General features: G+C 48.2%; 1 protein-coding gene across 3 annotated transcripts; it reads right to left on the reverse strand.

Annotated features, from left to right (window-relative positions):
• Positions 1-650: 650 nt before the first annotated feature.
• LOC140468173 (syntaxin-10-like) lies at positions 651-16,420 on the reverse strand. 3 transcript variants are annotated; one of them, XM_072564400.1, is made up of 8 exons: positions 16,286-16,420; positions 12,903-13,072; positions 11,383-11,477; positions 10,859-10,921; positions 8,973-9,089; positions 7,001-7,107; positions 2,856-2,950; positions 651-2,378 (listed from the first exon to the last, which is right to left on the reverse strand). In XM_072564400.1, the coding sequence occupies exons 1-8, from the start codon at positions 16,318-16,320 to the stop codon at positions 2,302-2,304; spliced, it is 759 nt and encodes a 252-aa protein (XP_072420501.1). In that variant the 5' UTR covers positions 16,321-16,420; the 3' UTR covers positions 651-2,301. The 3 variants fall into 3 exon arrangements, with proteins under 3 accessions (XP_072420501.1, XP_072420503.1, XP_072420502.1); XM_072564402.1 differs by lacking the exon at positions 2,856-2,950 and having other exon boundaries at positions 651-938; XM_072564401.1 differs by lacking the exon at positions 2,856-2,950.
• Positions 16,421-20,512: the final 4,092 nt, after the last annotated feature.

Below are 20,512 nucleotides of genomic sequence, written 5' to 3' on the forward strand. Positions count from 1 at the left end.
GATTTTTTACATACGCTACAATGCATTCAAATGGCGCAAAGATAAAACACTCATTACTTGATGGACCCTACACAGTGACATAAAATATCCCACATCTGGGCTGTTTACTCTGACTGGCAGTTTACACAAAGTAAATGGAACTCACTCCCAAACTGGTGCATATCAATTGGATACCAGATAGTATTGGAGGATGGTTGCTGCTTGTGGATTCATTGTCTTTAGGAAACAGCAGAGAAACCTGGCAAACAGAAGAGAGAGTAGGTGTATTCAGCCCATCAGTAATGCTTCATCATTTGACGTGACCATAACTGTTCCTTTATCTTAATGCCGTACTCCCACTCTCAACACCTTTGACCTGTAGAAATTTTTTTCTTTCTCAAACTTAAGTCAGTGACTTGCCCTCCACAGGTTTCTGTGACCCTGGCCCACTATAGGGAAGTAACGTAATTGATAGAGCTGGAACCGTCTCCAAGAAAAACTACATCTGCAGTCAAACTGTCCAGGCAACAAGACCATAGCATTGAAGGGGAAGCTAGTGAGACACAGGAAGGAGAAATATGTTGAGAGGGTGAGCAGATACTTGAGTGAGTCAGGAACGTTAGCATAGACCTCTCTGTCTTTAAAATTCTACACAAGTGAGAGACAATGAATGATTTTAAATGCCTATTTTATTACAAATACCTTTGTACACAGTTTCAACTCTCTCCATTGTCACATTTTTAATAAGAAAGTGTTATGATGTAATTATGAAACAATAACAGAAATATCCCTGCTGGAGTCACACACTCATCCTAGCAATTATTTCCTCATCTTTAAACATCACCCCTTGCTCCAGTGAAAAAAAACAGTACCTTAAAGCATAAACACAGAAATGCATGTTCATTTACTTCTTTTGAAGAATTGGTTTCGGAACTCTGTACCACAACCAAGACAGCAGCCTGAAAGGAACAGAATTCACTGTATAAAGCACCTTTGAGATCTGTCCACATTGTCTGCAAAAGTTCTTCTTTCGTAACCTTATCAAAACTTATTTCTGGAATTTGCAATCCTCAAGTTGTGATGCCCCATGTGTATGAACTGGAAAGGGAATCCGCCTAGAAACATGCCAATCTCTGACTGTTAAGTCAAATCCAATCATTCATGAACTGGCACAGGGCAGCTGGTGCTGGGAATACTCACAGGACTGGACATAGACACAACATCTTCCATTCAACACCATCCAGGACAGAAGGAATCTATCTCTGCACTCCCTCTACGCCTGGTACTTGAGGCTGTGATATGTACCATCTGCAGGGTGTACTGAAGCAACTTGCTAAGATTATATTGACTGCATCTCACCACCTCCCCAGTGACTATTGACAATAAAAGTAGCAATATATAGCAATACACCAGCGTGTCACATCCTGCTCAAAAACATACTCCCATCTTGACTGGGATATCCATTTCATTATTGAAATGATCAAAATTTAAAATAACTGTCAGAAATTCAAAATAATTTTCTTTTAAAAATGGACTGAGCCTCCGTGACACTTTCAATCATGGTCCAACCTTTGCTTCTGATCCATTCTAATATCAGAAGGTCGCTCCTTTTAGAATGGACTGACAGATGGCACTTCTGACAGTGTCAGCCTGGATTGAGAGTTCAGGACTCTGGACTGGGACTTGAATCCACAGTGTTCTGACTGAGAACGGTAATGCACAATGCCTGCCAGGAAAAGGGGTTCTGGTGCATCTCCTTCAAGAGAGTCAGACTGCAGGAATTATTTCACACGGGTTGCTGTGAGTTACTGAAACTCCAACCTATTGGGAAGACCTGCTGAAAGCCCAGGAAATCCCTCCATTCCTTAGCTGAAAGATTACTTTCCCCATTAATGCCGCAATGCTTTAGCATTCATACACCGGTTCTGTCGGTCAGTGGGAGGAAGCGGAGTTTGCTGCTAACTGTTATTTATGAATAAGCCATGAAGCAGGTGGTTAGGTGTTGTTCCGATTCTAAAGTAAGTACTTAGTGTCCACTATGAACGTTCTAATAGGTGCGAGCTAACCCATTCCAAAAGTTAAAAAAAGGTATTTTACATTCCTCCTGCTCCACGTACGTGCGGCAGGTTCAGTAATATTGGATACAAACCAAGAGTTCCAAACAAAAGCCCTCAGAGCAAGTAGGTTTGGTCACTTGGAGAACTCTACCCCAGCTCCGGGGAACTTGCTGCTGCTGCTGCTGCCTCCCACCGTGAACACTCTAGTTGCTGACTGTCCCCGGCAACCCGAGTGGTTCACAGTTCAACGTCCCACGGTCAACGGTCAGAGGGTGAATAATAAGATGAGCACCATGATCAGGATGATGAGGAGAATGACAATGACACACCATTGACGCCGAGCTACCAAAACAGACACACAGGGTCACCGTCAGAGTCAGCCCAGAGGCACTATACAATTCAACATCATTTCACGATTCGGGAGGGTGAGCCTCCTGCACTTACGTAACGCCACAGACACGGGAAAACTCTCCCGTGCAGGGAGAGGTATTTGGACAGCTGAGCAAAAGTTCAGACAAGGAGGTAAGTTTTAAGGATCATCTTAAAAGGAGGGGAGGGATGGGTTTCGGGAGGGAATGCCAGTGTTTTGCTGCCAGGGGTGGTATGATAGAAATTCAGGACAACTGAAATAGGTGTGACGACAGTAAGTGGGAGCAGCCTGCTTAAACAATGAGAAAACACCACAGCAGAAGCGAAGGGCCAAATGGCCACCCGGGTAGACTGGGGAGTGGAGGGGGAAGTGTTGGGGGAGGGGGGAGGATGGTGTCGAGGGGCTGAGGCGTTGGCGAAGGGGGTGGGTTGTGCTGCTGGGAAACTTACCACTGGTCATGTGAGAAACTTTGGCCAGTTTCTTCAAGGTGCTGTCGAGCCGGGAGTGGGTGTTGTCCAACTCGTGGGAAAATTCATCAAGCATCCTGGGAAAGGCAAGTCAAGCCAGGTTAGAGAGCAACAGGGGGCCCACTCCCTGGGGCAGAGTGAACCTCTGGCACAGGCTACTGACTCATACAATATGATTAAACTGTGGAGAGGCCGGCGGAGATTTACCAGGATGTTGCTGGGAATGGAAAGTCTGAGTTCTAGGGCAAGGCTGGGACTTTTTTCACTGGAGCGTAGGAGGTTGAAGGGTGACCTTAAAGAAGTTTATAAAATCATGAGGGGTATAGATAAAGTGAATTAGAAGGGTCTTTTCCCCAGGGTAGTGGAGTTCAAAACTAGGCTGCATATTTTTAACAAGAGAGCAGAAAGAATTACAAAGACATGAGGGGCAACTTTTTTTGTTAAAACGCAGAGAGTGGTTTGTGTGGGGAATGAATTTCCAGAGGAAGTGGTGGATGCAGTTACACTTACAGCATTTCAAAGACATTTAGTTAAGTACACGAATAGGAAAGGATTAGAGGTAAATGGGTCAGGAGCAGGCAGGTGGGACTAGTTTAATTTGGGATTATGTTCAGCAAGGAGCAGTTGGATTGAAGATTACTGTATGACGCTATGATATCGACTCAGCAAATCCCTTCAAGAGGGACAGGGACTAGTTCCTGCTGGGCCTGAGATCCTGGACACGGCCAATCCTGGACTAGCTCTAACCATCCAGCAAGGGTGACATTCCAACTGGAACTCTATCAACAAACACATCGAGTTAGACCCCATTTAACATCCCTGAGAAAAAGAATAGGAAATGATCACCACCGGGAATGTTATCACCAAGCCATAGAAATCCAAACATATAAATTGAAAGCAGGAATCATTAGCAGTGCTTCACCACTGGAAACGTTGCCTAGTAAGGTGACGAAACGTCTGGAAATGAACATTCCAGCTCAGCGAGCAAACCTACATCCAGATAATATGGTTTTGAGTGGGATGAGATGTGTATTTTTTGGGTTGGTTCATCAACCGTGTTTGTGGATGTCAATGTGGAGGGGGTTGTACCTTCTCATGGGAGACTCTAAAACGAGGGGTCACTATTTAAAAATCAAGGGTCACCCATTTAAATCAGAGATGAGGCAACATTCTTCCAACCCGCCCCCACCCACCACCCCAGAGAGTTTAGAATCTTTGAAGCTTTTTCCCCAAATAAGTTGGGGGGAGCAGAGCGCTTGAATATTTTGAACGTCGAGGTGGAGAGATTCCTGTTAAGCCAGGGGAGGGGGTGAAAGGTTAGCAAAAGTTGGTGGGAGATGACGTTACAGCTGTGATCTTTTGGAATGATGTAGCAGCCTTGAGGAGTTTTTTTTTCTGATTAGGTAGAAGAGATCCCTGAACATTGATCACAAGGTGCAGGTTGCTGGAGGCAATAACAGGATCATAACCCATCTCAGAGATAGTAAACAGCAGCTGCTTCATGGCAGCTCAATGACAAAGTAAATATTTTTGAGTGTGGCTCAGGTCCCATTAATATCTCAATCTTGATACACATAAACACACACACACACACACACACACAGAGGCACAAAGACTCCTCCTGCACAGCAAGACTTCAAAAAGCAGGGGAGGGGGCGAACAGGAAATGGTGTTTCAGTCTGTGCTGTGATTTCTAATTAACCCCACTTGGATATGCTGTGACCCATCTCGGGGATGGGTGGGACTTGGAACCTGGATCTTCTAGCTCAGAGGTGGGGACACTACCAGCATGTCACAAGAGTCCTCACGTTAATGAGTGTAAACTGGAAACAAAATCAGAAATTGCTGGAAAAGCTCAGTGGGTCTGGCAGAATCTGTGGAGAGAAATCAGAGTTAACGTTTCAGGTCCAGTGACCCTTCCTCAGAAACTGGGGTGTGGGATCACATCATTCTCCCTTTAGAAACTCCCCAAATGTATTAGGGCTGGATTCCATCCCGAATCATTCACCCCTCTCACCCTCTGGCAGCCTCTGCAGATTCTCAACATCTTCCATAACAGCCTACATCAAAATCTGTCAGGTGAACCTCCCACCACAGAACATATATGAGCGCACTCCGAAAGCTAGTGCTTCCAAATAAACCTGTTCGACTATAACCTGGTGTTGTGTGATTTTTAACTTTGTACGCCCCAGTCCAACACCGGCTCCTCCACCTCAGAGCTTATCTCTGTGAGAGGTAAATGGGGAAATACCTTCTCCCTAGTGCGTTCACATCTTGCACCACTGTTCACAACTTCAATACTTTCCAAATGCTTTACAACCCAGAGAAGGTAACTTTGGAATTGGAGTCATCGTTTATGTGTGAACCACAGTGGCAAATGATCAGCGATAACCCAATCAAATAATCAGTTCCAGTGGCACAGACACGAGCTGGGTCACCGCGAGATTGTGTGGTCTATTGGAGGAGGGCATTGGTCTGCCCGAAACATATCGGTCTTCCAGATGAGGGAGCTGACCCTGAACAGATGTTGCAGACTGGCACATCCCAAGGTCCTGGACTACGTGCTGAGGGACGCACTAACCTTGGGGCAGCTGCTGCCCAGGTGGAGTGGGGAAAGAGCACTGTCTGAGGTCTTTCTGCTGAAGGGAAATGGGGATCTAGTCAGTTATCAATCCCTCCCCGTTCCTAAAATGTACATAAGTATCATCTTGAACAAAATAAATGTATTGGGTTTGTCTGTTTCCCATATGTAAAGTCTGTACAGAATCAAACTGCTCTAGTGACCATTTTATGAATGAAGTATACTTTTGAAATAAAAAGAATAGAGGACCTTAGTCTAACTTGGCACCCAGAGTGCAGCATATTCTTGCAGTGTCACAAAGTCACATGGCACAGATGAGGCTATTTGGCCCATTGAATCTGCACCAGCCTATCTACACCCACCCCATTTCCCAGCCCTTGGCCCACAGCCTTCAATATTACGACACTTCAAGTGCTCATCCAGGTACTTTGTAAAGGTTGAGAGGTTTCCCACCTCAACTACCCTCCCAGAACCACCCTCCCCATTGCCTTCTGGGTGAGAAATCTTTTCCTCAAATCCCCTCAAATCCTCCTGGCCTTACATAAACACTGTGCCCGCCTGTTACTGATGCCCCGACAAAGGGGAACAACTGCTTCCTATGCACACTGTCCATGCTCTTCCATATCGGTACACGTTCATCAGATTCCCGCCCCTCTCCTCTCTAAGTGCAGCATCCTCTCATACATCCCTCTGACAGCTCCCTCTGCACTGAAACCTTCCTTACATACCCTCAGAGGGCAGGGCACACCCTCTCTCCCCACCCTCAGAGGGCAGGGCACCCCCTCTCCACCCACCCTCAGAGGGCAGGGCACCCCCCCCTACAAACCCTCAGAGGGCAGGGCACACCCACTCCACCCAACCTCAGAGGGCAGGGCACACCCTCTCCACCCAACCTCAGAGGGCAGGGCACACCCTCTCTCCCCACCCTCAGAGGGCAGGGCACCCCCTCTCCACCCACCCTCAGAGGGCAGGGCACCCCCCCCTACAAACCCTCAGAGGGCAGGGCACACCCACTCCACCCAACCTCAGAGGGCAGGGCACACCCTCTCCACCCAACCTCAGAGGGCAGGGCACACCCTCTCTCCCCACCCTCAGAGGGCAGGGCACCCCCTCTCTCCCCACCCTCAGAGGGCAGGGCACCCCCCCCTACAAACCCTCAGAGGGCAGGGCACACCCTCTCCACCCAACCTCAGAGGTAATGGCACCCCCTCTCTCCCCACCCTCAGAGGGCAGGGCATCCCTTCCCCACCCACCCTCGGAGGGCAGGGCACCCTCTACCCACCCACCCTCAGCAGACACGACACCCCCTCCCCACCCACCCTCGGCAGACACGGCACCCCTCCCTATGCACCCTCAGCGGGCACAGCACCCCCTACCTATCTACCCTCAGAGGGCACAGCACCCCCTTTTCCCATCCTCGGAGGGTGTGGCACCCCCTCCCGACCGATCCTCAGAGTGCAGCGCTCCCTCTGGAGATCACCGGAAGGGAGCTGGAAAGTGATCGGTTGTTTTGGTCTGACTTTATTAAGGAATGGAATCGACTTACACTGCCTGTTCCTCCAACTCGTTGCCTATTTGTGTTGACATGCTCTTTAGGACCGCACTGCTTCCCAGGACCAGATCCAGTTGGTCATCTTGCTGTTCCATTATTAGCTGCACAGACACCAGGGGGAAGAGTTATATCAACACACACCCTGCCCTCCAGAAACTGAAGGATCTCCTTGTGCTTCACACCAAAGCAACACTTAAAATCCCAATTCGTTGAAATTCAGTTAAACTAGAATGTATTGCCTGTCCCTAATTACCCTTCAGAAAATGGTGAAGGCAATTGAACTTCTACTGACCCTGGGGTGGAGGGAACCCACAACACTGGGATTCAGGGATTTGGACCCAGTGACAGTGAAGGAATAGCAATATATTCCCAAGTCAGTATGGTGAGTGGCTCAGAGGGGGACCTGCAGGTTCCCCTGTATCCCATGTATCTGTGTGCTGTTCCCATGTATCTGTTGCCCTTGTCCTTCTAGATGGAAGTGTTCATGGTTTTAGAGGGTGCTCTCAGAACACCCTTGTGGTGAATTTCTGCATTGCATCTTGTACATGACCCACACTGCTGCTACTTTTGCTCCAATGGACTGAGCTGCTAACAGTCACAGTCTTGGATTTAATACAAGGATGGGATGCTTCAGAGTAACACAGTCCTGCGCTCGAAATCCAGCCCACACCACTGAGAGTGTCCCAGGCTTCCGGGGCTGACTAACCATCAGTGCAACCACACTGCCTTTGAAAACAAAACCACCGTTCCAGGGCCCAATGAAGCCTCCTCCTGCCCATCGGCGACATTCGAGGGAAAGGAAGGGGAAGGAAGGGGAAGGAGGAAACACAAAAGGAATTCTCAGCAGCATGGCATGGGCTGGGAAACCCAGGATTGGGATACTGTCGGCAGTGACATGGGCTGGGAAACCCAGGATTAGGATACTGTCGACAGTGACATGCTGTAGCAGCGGAAAAGGATAAGTTACGCTCTCTTCATGCTCCTCTGTACAGAAACAGCACACAGTTTCCACTGTATTTTATACTGAATACACACGAAAATAAAGGATATTCTAAAAGGATTTTCTAAACGGAATGTGTTCAAAACAATATTGCTCACATACAGCTCTCACAGGATGGCAGAGAGCTCAGTTTCAACCTCTGTTAGTACACTACACACACTTACAACTCTCAATCCTGTCACCCCCTCCATCCCTAAGCCCCCTCCCCATCTCAATCACCCATTCCAGCCCTTACACCCATCCCTATCGCTGTAACCTCCTCCAGCCCCTACATCCCATCCCTATCTCTGTAACCCCCTCCAGCCCCTACACCCCCTCTCTATCTCTAATCTCCTCCAGCCCCTGCATCCCTCCCTATCTCTGTCATCTCCTCCAGCCCCTAAACCCCCTCCTTATCTCTGTCACCCCCTCCAGATCTTGCACCCCTCCATATCTCTATCACCCCCTCCAGCTCCTGCACCCCTCCCTATCTCTATCACCCCCTCCAGCTCCTGCACCCCTCCCTATCTCTATCACCCCCTCCAGCTCCTGCATCCCTCCCTATCTCTGTCATCCCCTCCAGCCCCTACACCCCCTCCCTATCTCTATCACCCCCTCCAGCTCCTGCATCCCTCCCTATCTCTATCACCCCCTCCAGCTCCTGCACCCCTTCCTATCTCTGTAACCTCCTCTAACCCCTCTCTCCTCTGGAGTCGCTGCCTGGGATCTGGCTCCTTTTAGTCCCTAGCTTCATATCTCTCCCTGTGACTCTATACCCCTGCTGGATAACATAAATCACTTTTGAATGTCTTACTCCACTTGAGCCAACGTAAATCAAAGTTGTTACCATCTCTGTCAGAGACTGTGGAGCCCCTCACCTCCCTTCTCCACCAAGCACAGGTTTTTAATTTTCAATTCTCTCTCTAGCTGTTGGTGTTATCCTGCACTCGGTGACAGAGGGAGTCAGACTCCTGTCTGAGCACTTACCTGCTGCTGAGCCCCCTGCTCCTCAATGTACTGGGAGTTGACATTCTCCAGCTCCTGGTCTAGGCGCCTGTATCTGTCCATGGGCTTGTGCTGATCCTCAATGCCCCCAAGCAGACTCTACAACAACAGCAAGAGTAGGTGAGTCCTTGCCTTGCCAAGTCTGTCACGCAAAAGTGATGCTGCTTACCGTCGGAGAGCTCAACAATTTTAAAACAAAAACCAGACTGGGGTGTGTGTTACCCTTCTCAAGGGCTCAGACAGTTCGTAGAGATGTACAGCACAAAAACAGACCCTTCAGTCCAACTCGTCAATGCCAGTCAGATATCCCAACCCATCCATGCCAGTCAAATATCCCAACCCATCCATGCCAATCAAATATCCCAACCCATCCATGCCAATCAGATATCCCAACCCACCCACGCCAGTCAGATGTCCCAACCCATCCATGCCAATCAGATATCCCAACCCACCCACGCCAGTCAGATGTCCCAACCCATCCATGCCAGTCAGATATCCCAACCCATCCATGCCAATCAGATATCCCAACCCTTCCATGCCAGTCAGCTATCCCAACCCAATCTCCAAGATCAAGGTCCAAGGAAGACCAGAGTTTTACCCTATGGTTTCCATACACTCTGAAAGCAGAGCCAAATGGTTTCCATACACTCTGAAAGCAGAGCCAATGACCGGAGAGAATATCTGGGAGGAAGCCACTCAGCCCTTGGAAGGACTACCCCGTCGTCCTATCGTTTACCTGGAGAATTTTCTCCAGTTGCCTTTTGGAAGTGAGAGGGCGATGGGAACATCACAATGATTCACTGCGCAAAAACATTTCTCTTCCCCCTCTGGATCTTTTGCCAATTATTTTAAATCTGTGTCCTCTGGTTAAAACCCCCCCGACTCAACGGAAGCTGCGTTTTTTCATTCACTCTATCGAATCCTTCATGATTTTGCGCACCTCCATGAAATCTTTGAGAAAGGGAATGATCCTATTCTCATCCTCCACAGAACAGTTTAACAAAACATTCCCTTCCCGTGGTGTCACTGACACCGTTTCCAGTTATTTGCAAGTTGAATATTTTTAGTCAAAATACAAAGGTTTTGTATTCCCAGAGGCAGCCGTGGTTCAGGAAGTGATGAGCAAGTGGAATAGCTGTGCTCACTGCCTCTGTCAAACCCCAGCCCTCCAGTAGAATTCCCGTTCCTCTTCACGATCCAGATATTGGACAAAATGAACAAGGTTTTAGCTGGGTGCCTGCGTCGGTGATTCTAAACATCTTTATGGAGATCAGATGTAAAGTTTAAGAGCTGGACATTTTTCTTTACTTTCGGCTTTTATTTCTGCTGGGGTTTTTTAAAGTTCTGGTTTTGCGACCAAGATGGCCCCAGAGAATGGTGACATTGTACACTTTTCACTATCCTCACCTATATTCCTACAGAGTCAGATTTTATGGTCACATATACTCGTGTATTCCTATATTTAATTACACATGACAATAAAATCTAATTCTATTTCTCTGTGATGTGCAAAGACAGTGAAACATTTGACTCAGTATCTCAGCTAATGCAGGCAGACATGATGTGGACGTATTGGTGTTCAACTGGGCTGGACAAAGTCAGATGTCACACGACACCAGGTTATAGTCCAACAAGTTTGTTTGGAATCACAAGCTTTTGGAGCGTTGCTCCTTCTTCAGGTGAAGTGTCTTCCACACCTGAAGAAGGAACAGCGCTCCAAAAAAATTGTGATTTCAAATAAACCCATTGGACTGTAACCTGGATGTCGTGTGACATCTGACTTTGTCCACACTGACAGAGTAAGAGCAGAGGGTGCTGTGGAGCATGAGACTCAAGACAGAGAAAGTGAAATTCAAACAACCACCCACCTGTCGGTTCCTCCTTTCTCCAAACGCAACAGCAGCAGGACTTGTAATGTGATCTTTCATTTCCTAGAGAGGTGACGAAAAGCTTGTTACAAACACTGAGCATCCCTCGCAATAATTCTAATTCAGGAGTCTTGCAGTTTATCGAGCCAGAGAGCTGGCAACAAGACTGAAATAGTAGGTTAAATTCCTAATGGTTCATGCAGTGTAGGTTTAGGTGTAGCATGTACCCTACTTCCACATGTTGTTCCTATTGGTTTTGACCGTGATCCTCAGCCCACTGTGACTGACTAACCTGACAACGTTCACGATCTCGAGCTGAAAGGGGTGAGCTGCTTAAGAAACTAATCAATCAGGACAGGAGAGCATGAGACAACAGGACCACGACACTGCTCCCAAATCAAGCTTCAGCCTCATGGTAACACTATTAACTCACTGACTGAAAGGCATTGACACCCAGATTATTATTGAAGGGTAATCAGAGAAATACTGTGACCTGGCGTGTGTTCAGCAGTGCATGTCACTACCTTCACAGTTTGTCTCATTCTGAGGACAAATGCTTTCCTCTCTTGCAGTTCTGCAGTCTCGATCTTGAACTTCCGAGGATTTGATTCCACAATGCGTTTGCGATAGTTAAGGAACAAGGATGCAATTAAAGGTAAGAGCAACAGTCAGGAAACCGTGAGAAGGACAATTCACTCAACACAGAGTAAACATGTTACCAATTGGACAATGCAAATTAAATTAAATTACAATAAAATGGGATAAGATTACACAAACCAAATACAAAACATGAATTTGGCACTATTTTAAAGCACAATTTAATAAAAACATCACAGCAGTTACTGAAATCCTGAAGTCTGGTCTTGCAGGGTTAATTAGACCCGGTTTGAAAACCATTGGCAAATCAAAAACCAAAGATGAGACCAGGCAAATGTTGTTGCACAATTCAAGATTTATCAAGACCTGTAAAAATGGTAGAAGCTGATTCCATCAATACCTTTGAGAAGGATTTGCTCCGATAGGCAAGGATGGAGAAAACAGAAAGTTCCAGACAGAATGTGGGGATGTTGGACAAAATGAGAGTGCTTTTTGAAAGAGCCAGCACAGCACAATGGGCTGAACAGCCTCGTGTACTGATTCCATGAACCAACTCAGCACAGAACGGGCTAACACCTGGGAAGGTTTCTGAGCAACAGGACATAGCAGACCAACATTGGAGAGTGTTGTACTATGTGAAGCAGAACCTCCTGTTGCAGGAGATACTTTTGACCCTTCAGAGTCACTTTAATCTCTCAGCCACACACATAACATGAAATGTATTTGACACTGACCCACATATGGAGAACTATAGAAACATACACGTGATCCTTTCAGCTTCTAGTTAGCCTGGGGTGTTCACTTTTTGACTGCTTCCCTGGTGTTAATTTTCAGAAATTTACTGCTTTTCTCTTGATCACCTCACACCCAACTTGCTGAGCCAGCTCCTGCTCCCAGTTTATTCACTTCACAGAAACATTGACCCACAATCCCACACCCTGACCAGCAGCAGTTGGCGGGATATCTCCGTATATCCCCTCACCTCAAACTCAAGGGGTAACCGCTGCCTCTGAGGGGGATGGGTGAACACAGCATTGGGAGAGAGGGTGGTGTGGGGGGGGGGGGGGTTACATTTTTCGCTGCATTTTCCCAGGTGATAAAATACCAACACGGTTCAGACAAACCAGAGCCTTGGCCCATCGGCATTCAATCTAACCTTAGCATGGGGTGAGACTCAGAAGGGGAGCAGGAGGGCATGGGGGGGGGGGGGGGGTGGGGAGGGGACATTGGAAGGGGAGGGGAAAGGGGAGGCAGTATCAGAGAGGGGAGGGGGAAAGGGGAGTGGGGGAGGGGAGGGGGAGAAATGGAGGGGGAAAGGGAGGGGGTGTAAGAAAGGGGAGGGGAAAACGGGAGGGGAAGGGAAGGGACAAGGGGAGGGGAACAAGGGGAGGGAGGGGGTAGTTAGGGAAGGTGGGAGGTGTGCTGTGCTCCTGCCACTGGAGGATATTGATTGTCTCATCCAGATCCTCAAGGTCCCACTCAATACTACGCAGGCTGTTCCGGAGCTCATTAGTCGTCCAGTCATATTCCTCTCTGCTGACGGCCTGGGTGTCCTGTAGTAACTCCCCCCATCGCTGGTACAGTCCCCGGGCTGTGTTCACCGCCTTCTGAACCTCTCTGCAATGAAAGAAAGACATCTCAGGAGCAGCTCATCTTGTGTCAGGGGAAGGTACCAGCTTACACTTCCTTTTAAAAGAGTACTCACTGCTGTGTTGCCAAACTGTGCACAGCAAGATCCAACAAGCTGCAGTGTTCCTTAGTTGCTGTTTGAGGGGGTAACGGAGAACACACCAGCTTTTCTTCCATAGTGCCAGGCAGACAGGACCTCTGTTTACAAACAGGACCAACTCTCCCACCCCACCTTGCTACAGCACTGGGGCATCTCTTCAGAGCTGACCCTGGGATCAGACTCACACCCAGCCCAGCTCCGCGATAGGCCTGGAACCCACGTCAATAGCAGCCGGCAGCAAGGGTTCAGTGGGAAGCTCCTTTCACACTCTTTACCCCTAACTCACCCCCCCAACTCATTCTCCACACCCTCCTCTACACTTCCCCCAGACACCCTCCCCCCCAGCACCTCCCCTCCCAACACTTACTCCCTCTCTACTACCCTTGACTACTACCGCCCCCCCCCAATACGAACACTACCTCCTCCAAACCCACCCCAGTCTCGGGGAAGGGGTGGTGGGTGAACGAGGTACAGTCCCAGCCTGGTAACGTGCAGTCTACAGAGGTTCGGCACTAACAAACCCCAAACCCTTTTGCTACCCTTCTCCTCAAAGGCCAGTAAAGGGGCAGTGGGACAGTGTCCTGACTGGGATCCCCTCATAGTGAGTGGGGGGAAGGGGGGAACAGTATCCTGACTGGGATCCCCTCACAGTGAGTGGGGGGAAGGGGGGAACAGTATCCTGACTGGGATCCCCTTACAGTAAGGGATGGGTGGGGGACACTGTCCTGACTGGGATTCCCTCACAGTGAGGGGGGGATGGGGGTTGGGGGACAATGTCCTCACTGAGATCCCCTCACAGTGGGGGTGGGGGGATAGTGTCCTAACTGGGATCCCCTCACAGTGAGGGGCAGGGTGGGGGGACAGTATCCTGACTGAGATCCCCTCACAATGAAGAGGGGTGAGGGGATCGAGTCCTGACTGGAATCCCCTCTCAGTGAGGGGGGGAACATTGTTCTTACTGGGACCCCCTCACACTGGGGGGGGGGGGGGGGGAAACTGTCCTAACTGGGATCCCTCACAGTGAGGGGGAGTGGGGGGACAGTGTCCTGATTGGGATCCCCTCACAGTGAGTGGGGAGTGGGGGGACAGTATCCTGACTGGGATCCCTTACAGTGAGGGGTGGGTTGGGGACAGTGTCCTGACTAGAATCCCCTCACAGTGAGTGGGGGGTGTGACGACAGTGTCCTGACTGGGATCCGCTCAAAGTCAGGGGGGAGGGGGGCATAGTATCCTGACTGGAATCCCCTCACAGTGAGGGGGTGGGGGACAGTGTCCTGACCGAGATCCCCTCACGGTGAGGGGGGGTGGGGGGGACAGTGTCCTGACTGGGATCCCCTCACAGTGAAGGGGTGGGGGACAGTGTCCTGACTGGGATCCCCTTACAGTGAGGGGTGGGTGGGGGACAGTGTCCTGACTAGAATCCCCTAACGTGAGTGGGGGGGTGGGAGGTCAGTGTCCTGACTGGGACCTCCCTCAGAGAGGTGGGGGGAGGAGGGGGTGTGGGGACAGTGTCCTGACTGGGACCCCCTCACAGTGAGGGGATGGGGGACAGTGTCCTGACTGGGACCCCCTCACAGTGAGGGGATGGGGGACAGTATCCTGACTGAGACCCCTTCACAGTGAGGGGGAGGAGGTGGGGGGACAGTGTCCTGACTGGGACCCCCTCACAGTGAGGGGGGGGGGGGGTGTGGGGGGATAGTGTCCTGACTGAGACCCCCTCACAGTGAGGGGAGGGTGGGGGGGACAGTGTCCTGACTGGCATCCCCTTGCAGTGAGGTGGGGGGGGGGGTTGTGGGAGAGTGTCCTGACTGGGATCCCCTCACGGTGAGGGGAAGGATTGCGTTGCAGTGCACTGACCATGCTGGGTCATAACAGGTTGCATGGCGGTTAGCACTGCTGCCTCACAGTACCAGGGACCCTGGTTTGATTCCAGCCTCGGGTGACTGTCTGTGTGATGTTTGCACATTCTCCCCGTGTCTGTGTGGGTTTCCTCCAGGGGCTCCAGTTTCCTCTCACAATTACAAAAATGTGCTGGTTAGATGGATTGGCCGTGCTAAATTGCCCATAATGCCCAGTGATGTGGAGGTTAGGTGCATTAGTCAGGGGAAATGTAGCGTAATAGGGAATGGATCTGGGTGGGTTATTCTTCGGAGGGTCGGTATGGACTTGTTGGGCCGAAGGGCGTGTTTCACACTGTAGGGATTCTCTGATTCTATAACCATGATTCACACCCACAACTGGCTGGGAGGCAGGAGAACACCTGGATTCTGACTATTTTTGTCCCTGGACTGGTCAAGGAGAGAGTCTTCTCGAGATACCATGAGATTCCACAGACAGAGCTACACTCCAGTGCTGACACAGGCAATGAGACCATTTGATTGAAATATTTATAACCATGAAGACATTGATAAAGTAAATAAGCAGAATCTGTTTGCAATTGTCACTGAACAAATTAAAACAATTTGCAAAAGAAGCAGAGACTGAGGGCAGTCAGAATTTACAGCACACTGCCCAATGGGATACAGGCTTCCCAAGGGAAATGGACACAATATTTTACATGTGATGGTCAGGACTGGGGTTTTCCAGGGAGCCTGGGACTCCAATGGGCCGAACGGGTCTCCGTCTGTGCTGCAATTTTCTGCTCCTTTTGAGGTGTTTTGGGATCCAGAGGACGCGGATTGTGACAGTGTCAGAGATACAACTCCATCTGCTCCAGCTCCTGGGGATTCCCCTGACAGCAACCAATGGGCGAATGGGACTTCCTCCAAATTCCTGTCCCCTCACAGGCTGAGGCTTGTCTCGCGTGTGGGGAGGTTGATCAATTCTGTTCGAGAACCCCACCCTTGGGGGGGGGTCCAGTTTCCCCTCTGAACCTAGCGCCTGGCAGTACCCTGTCCTGTCCAGCCCAGTTTGTAGGGCAAGGGGTCAGGCTCCCGGGGAACGGGAGTGTGAACAGGAGGGAGTGAACACGCTCAGAAAGTTTCTACAAAACTCAGCAGGAAAGAGAGGAGGCGGTTGGTAAGTAGCAAGACCCAGCCAACCCCTCTTCCTCCAGGGACTGAGAAACACAAGCTCCCAATGAGACAAGGCTCCGCACTCACCCTCTCACCAACACAAACGGGTCCTCCAGTGTCATCTTTGTCCCAGCTCCAGAACCATCCGGGACTGGTCTCCCTCATCACATGATGAGGAACTCGACTTCAACACAAAACAAGATCAGCTGCAACAACACGCGAAAAAAACCCCAACTCCTCAGCAAGGAACAGCTCCAGCCAGTGGTGCTGGTGGGTTGTAGCTGTAATTCCTGACTGTTTTGTAGAAGTACAGAAGCAGAAGTTACATTGAAGATACAGCGAGTGATGAAGAAGGCAAACTTGATGAGTAGAAACGTCGGGACAAACTACAACAAGCAACTGCGGATGGTGGAAATCTGGAATAAACAACACTGGACCCAAAGTCTTAACCCTGCTCTCTCTCTCTCCCCACAAATGCTGCTAGACCTGCTGAGCTTCTCCAGCAATTCCTGATTTTTCAGTATCTTCAGATTAGATTAGATTCCCTACAGCGTGGAAACAGGCCCTTCAGCCCAGCAAGTCCACGCTGACCCTCCGAAGAGTAACCCACCCAGACCCATTTCCCTCTGACTAATGCACCTAACACAATGGGCAATTTAGCATGGCCAATTCACCCTAACCTGCACATCTTTGGACTGTGGGAGGAAACCGGAGCACCCGGAGGAAACCCACGCAGACATGGGGAGAACGTGCAAACTCCACACAGACAGTCACCCGAGGCTGGAATCGAACCTGGGACCCTGGTGCTGTTCTTTGGCGTTTTGTTGGATGTGGAGAAACTCAGCAGGTCTTTGAAGATGGAAATAGAGTTAATGTTGTGAATACAATGCCCCTTCTTCAGAACAAATAGCAGCTTGGAAAGGTAATCTGATCTTAAGGGAAGAGGAGAAACAGAAAGGTTGTGCTGTCATTATACAGGATTCAGTGTGCAGATTTGTTCTACTAATAAATTCTCATTCATATAGGAGAAGCAGTTTCAATTCTGAGGAAAGGGCACTAGACTCGAAACATTAACTCTGCGTTCTCTCCACAGATGCTGGCAGACCTGCTGAGTTTCTCCAGCAATTAATGTTTGTTATTGTGGTTCTGTTCGCCGAGCTGGGAATTTGTGTTCAGATGTTTCGTCCCCTGTCTAGGTGACATCCTCAGTGCTTGGGAGCCTCCTGTGAAGCACTTCTGTGATGTTTCCTCCAGCATTTATAGTGATTTGTATCTGCCACTTCCAGTTGTTAGTTTCAGCTGTCCGCTGCAGTGGTTGGTTTATTGGGTCCAGGTCGATGTGTTTGTTGATAGAATCTGTGGATGAGTGCCATGCCTCTAGGAATTCCCTGGCTGTTCTCTGTTTGGCTTGCCCTATAATGGTAGTGTTGTCCCAGTCAAACTCATGTTGCTTGTCATCTGCGTGTGGGGCTACTAAGGATAGCTGGACGTGTTGTTTCGTGGCTAGCTGGTGTTCATGGATATGGATCGTTAGCTGTCTTCCTGTTTGTCCTATGTAGTGTTTTGTGCAGTCCTTGCATGGGATTTTGTACACTACGTTGGTTTTGCTCATGCTGGGTATTGGGCCCTTTGTCCTGGTGAGTTGTTGTCTGAGAGTGGCTGTTGGTTTGTGTGCTGTTACAAGTCCTAGTGGTCGCAGTAGTCTGGCTGTCAGCTCAGAAATGTTCTTGATGTATGGTAATATGGCTAGTCCTTTGGGTTGTGGCATGTCCTTGTTCCGTTGTCTTTCCCTGAGGCATCTGTTGATGAAATTGCGGGCGTATCCATTTTTTGGCGAATAACTTTGCCAGTGATGCCCACATCTCATGAAATAAGGTTTTGATCACTGTTGTAGTTTGATGGGTTTTTGATAACACTGCTGTGAAAAGTATTGGCTGATTTCCTACATAAATGCAAATCATTATCTTTATCTAGAATCTCCTTTGTGTTAAATGGAATTTGGGAATTTTTACTGAATTCCACAATACCGTCCATTTGTAAGTGGCAGAATGATTTAAGATAAACTGCCTTTTTATTACTTGGTCGGGAGGATTTTTCCGAAACTTCACTCTCCTGTCATTCTATCCACTTCTCCATGAAGACTGTGAAAGATTAGGTTTTATTCTGGAAATATGACGTAATTTATTTGAAATATAAACTGGAAAATAGAATTTTGGAATACTCTGTTCTAAAGAAGAAAAGAATTTTGTTTTACAGCTCAGTAATAATGGAAAGGGTGTGGTGTTCTCTCACTGATTAGAGAAGACCATGGAAATCTTAGAAGCAGCTGGCTCCTGGTGCCTTTAGCTTGAAAAAAGAAGGAACTGGCTTTTGGATGGGTTATGAGTGGCAAGTATTGTCCCAAAACTGAGAGTAAAAGGCATTGGACACCCAGACCTCCCAAATCCTGGAAACCATGCCAGATCTCCCTCTCTTTTCCTTCATGAGGGGAGGAAACCCTGTCCCAAAAAGGAAAAAGACCTTGTAACTCTCAAGACCTAGGTCCAAATGACCATCCACCAAACTGAGGATTCTTGGGGGTTAGCAACAACACCATAACAACCTTGCCAAAAACCAAACATAAACCAAAAATCTCTCCTCATTTTACTCTTGCCATTTGGAGTCTACATCCACATTTTTTGTTCCTTTTGTCTATATTTTCCAGCCACAAAATTTCTGCCAAACTTCTTTCCTTATTTGTCTTGCCTGTCCTCTTTGTAAGTGTGTGTGTGCGCTTGGATTTAAAAGGGATATTGTTCATGTGCACGTTAATCCTTAATAACCTACTTGCTTCCTGCTGAAGGATGTTTGTTTTTAATAAATGATTTGTTGTTTTCTTGTTTATCGATGAAATCTGGTGAGAGTGGTCACAGTCGGACATTAATCATCCCAGTGAGTAACTTGGTCACTTTCACATTTGTGACAACCTGTGAAATAGTGAGGCCTGATTTCTGTCTCAGCTTCCTCATCAGGATTATGTCAGTACAGTTGCCTGATTCAGGGAGGTGATGCCCTAGTCATACTGTCAATCGACTATTAGTTCAGTGAGCCATGTGAGTTCTGGGTTTATAAGTACTCAGGTTTGAATTCTGCCGTGATAGATGCTGGAATTTGAATTCAATAAAAATGTGGAATTAAGAGTCTAATGATGATCATGAATTCAATGTCAATTGTTGGAAAAACCCATCTGGTTCACTAATGTCCTTTAGGAAGGAAACTGTGGTCCTTACCTGAACTACATGTGACTCCAGACCCACAGCAATGTAGTTGACTCTTAACTGCCCTCTGGGCCGTTAGGGATGGGCAACAGATACTGGCTCATCCAGTGACTCCCTTATCCCATGAATCATTTTTTAAAAATGAGCACAGGCACCAGTTACTTTATTATGCTTACTGGAACAATGAGATGTTCAATACCAATATTATGCGTCATCTTTTAGTTTCATTGATGTATTACTAATCATGGTTGAGATGTTAAGAGTTACAGACAGGTACAGGTTGGACTGATTCTTTTTTTAAAATCTCTGGATATAATTCTCATTTTCAATGGAGTTTTCGGCAACCTTTAGTATTTTCCCAACGATAACTGATCTCCTGTGCTGTTAGTTGTTTAAACTCTTGGAGGTTTTAGTTGTCAATCGGCCTTACCTGTCCACCTGTGGGCACAGTTCCAGGTCTCTTCATGGTCAGGCAATCCAAACCATCTGATCCTGAGGTAATCTATAGCAGTGGCCAATGGGGAAGGGTATGTGACACCCCCCTTACATTTTAAGACCAGCTAACAGTTTGGAAGGACTTCTATTTCACTGCCAGATTCCCCACCCCCACCTCCCTGATTGTCAAATCTAAATCGTCCCAGGTTAGTGGTTAATGGGGGTCACATTCTTTAATCCTGTTCCTGGCAAATCAGCCAAGTGTCGTGTTTGACTCATGCTTGGTCCCTTGCTTTGCCACTGAGTTACAAAAGCTTCTATAGATTGGTGGATGCTTATAAATTCTGGTTTCTGTTTGTTGGTCAACACATGGACACTGACTGGTAGGAGTCAGCAAATACCAGTGAACGCCCCATGATTCAAATGACAATGTTTAAAAACTGAAACCATTCAAAGTAGCTGAACAACGAGCTAATTCTGTCTAGAAAATTCTGTACCCTAGATTGGTTCGAGAATAAATCGGATATTCAAGTCCAGGGGAAAAGCAAGAAATGACATTCCCCATAATCCTGTTCCTGCTAAATCAGCCAAGTGTCTTGTTTTACTGGTTATTAAATTGACC

Source organism: Chiloscyllium punctatum, chromosome 46 (genome assembly GCF_047496795.1).
Source record: "Chiloscyllium punctatum isolate Juve2018m chromosome 46, sChiPun1.3, whole genome shotgun sequence".
NCBI lineage: Eukaryota > Metazoa > Chordata > Chondrichthyes > Orectolobiformes > Hemiscylliidae > Chiloscyllium > Chiloscyllium punctatum.